At 43.0% G+C, this 2,351-nt stretch overlaps 1 protein-coding gene across 1 annotated transcript in view; it reads left to right on the top strand.

Moving 5' to 3' along the window:
- The window catches only part of LOC109518696 (protocadherin gamma-B5-like), a 4,844-nt gene extending 4,155 nt beyond the window's left edge, over positions 1-689 (top strand). The window contains exon 2 of the mRNA XM_019874710.1: positions 667-689. Within this exon, the coding sequence (XP_019730269.1) occupies positions 667-689 (23 nt within the window). The remainder of the gene's footprint in view (positions 1-666) is intronic.
- Positions 690-2,351: the final 1,662 nt, after the last annotated feature.

Consider the following 2,351-nt stretch of genomic DNA (forward strand, 5'->3'; position numbering starts at 1 on the left):
AGTGTTTAGATCGAGAGAAACAATCTTTCATCACACTCACGCTCACCGCTGTTGACGGAGGTAAACCTCCTAAATCTGGCTCGTTGCAAATACGCGTAAATGTGCTCGATGTCAACGACAACGTGCCCACGTTTAGCAAGTCGCTTTACAAAGTGCGTCTGAGCGAAGATGCCGCGCAGGGCTCACTTGTGATTAAATTGAATGCAACCGATTTGGACGAAGGAATAAACAGTAAGATTGTGTATTCCTTAATTAAACGAGGCAACAACGATCCGTCAAGTGTTTTTAATCTAAATGCAGAAACGGGGGAAATCACCTTAAAAGGTACATTAAATTATGAAGAGACTCCTGCTTACGAAGTAGGGATTCAAGCGACTGATCAAGGCCTTTCTCCCCGTAGTGCACATGCTAAACTGCTAATAGAGATAATTGATGTCAATGACAACGCCCCTGAAATAACGGTGACGTCACTGATGACGCCGGTAAAAGAAAATGCAGAATTTGGGACAATTGTTGCTTTGGTGACATTAAATGACAAGGATAGTGGGAATAACGGTGTAACCAATTGTAAGGTAGTTGGATCTGTTCCATTTCTGTGGGTGGCTCATGTTGATGATCAGATTGATTATCCATCCATCCATTCTGCATACTGCTTGTGTGGTTCAGAGCTGATAGGAGCTGGCGCCTGAGCTGGCGCCTATCCTGGCTTTCGTGGTAAATAGCCACGGATGAGGGAAGTCCACCTCTGTCAACTAGAAGGATCATTATTGTTCATGTTTCTGATGTGAATGATAATGCACCTCGTTTCATGGAACCTGTTATTAATGTCTATATCAAAGAAAATAGTCCAACTGGATATTCTCTTTGTTCTGTAAATGCAAATGATCCTGATTTGGACACAAATGCGAAAGTTTCATACACATTGTTAGATAACTATTCAAGGACTGTTTCAATTTCATCATTTTTTAGCATCAACTCAGAGAGTGGAGACATTGTCAGTTTGCAAAATTATTAATCATACAGTTGATATCGAGTTTCCTCTTTTGTTTGTTTTATGCCAGCAACTGTGTAATGTAGGTCGAAATTAGTATTACTACTATTGCTTGATATGTTCTGAAAATGTTGTAATACATTTTACGTGGAAGATATGAATCAACGTTTTCCAGCGGCATCCGGTGTCAGGCCTAAATAAAAAAGGTTGTTTTGTTGATCGGCCGTTCTGCTTGTGCAGTGGCAGTCATGATAGACCGATACCTTATATTGGCCACACGAGGTCGCAGGAGACCGTAAATATGAATATGTTGATCCGACGGCTCCTCAATAATTCTACTCCGCCCTGCTTGAGGAAAAAGAAATCGTCATCTGCCGATAGTCCACGCGCAGAATGCACGGCAACCTCGCAACAGTAATGCTGCATTGGATTCAGTTATCTCAATGTGGATAAATAATCGACGGCTGTTTGTACATTTTGCTGCATTGGCGATGAGGATGCATCAACAAAAACACGATTTCTGGATTTACTTTGCTTTGCTTCTTTGTATTTTCGGCTCTTCCGCTTCGCAATTGTCCTACTCCATTACCGAGGAGGCGAACAAAGGCTTCGTGGTAGGCAACATCGCCAAGGATTTCAACCTCAACGTACAGGAGCTGGACACCAGAGGACTGCGTGTGGTTTCCAGCTACAGTAAAGAGTATTTCAACGTGAATTTGCAGAGCGGTAACTTATTTGTAAAGGAAAGAATAGACAGGGAGGAGCTTTGTCCGAATACGGCGAAATGCTCTCTTCGGATACAAGCTGTGTTAAACAGTCCGATGACGGCGCATCGCGTTGAGATCACTATTTTGGACATAAATGACAATTCACCTTCTTTTATAGAAAGTGTGTACACTTTGGACATTTTTGAATCAGCTTCACCAGGAGAGCGGTATCTCCTCCCAGTGGCCGTGGACGCAGACTTTGGCAGTAATTCAGTGAGGAGCTATAAATTGAGCAACAATGAACATTTTACACTGGATGTGCAGAGCGGAGGAGACCACGGCGTATCTGCAGAACTGGTGCTACAAAAGTGTTTAGATCGAGAGAAACAATCTCTCATCACACTCACGCTCACCGCTGTTGACGGAGGTAAACCTCCTAAATCTGGCTCGTTGCAAATACGCGTAAATGTGCTCGATGTCAACGACAACGTGCCCACGTTTAGCAAGTCGCTTTACAAAGTGCGTCTGAGCGAAGATGCCGCGCAGGGCTCACTTGTGATTAAATTGAATGCAACCGATTTGGACGAAGGAATAAACAGTAAGATTGTGTATTCCTTAATTAAACGAGGCAACAACGATCCGTCAAGTGTTTT

This window comes from Hippocampus comes, unplaced genomic scaffold (assembly GCF_001891065.2).
Source record: "Hippocampus comes isolate QL1 unplaced genomic scaffold, H_comes_QL1_v1.1 scaffold118, whole genome shotgun sequence".
Lineage (NCBI taxonomy): Eukaryota > Metazoa > Chordata > Actinopteri > Syngnathiformes > Syngnathidae > Hippocampus > Hippocampus comes.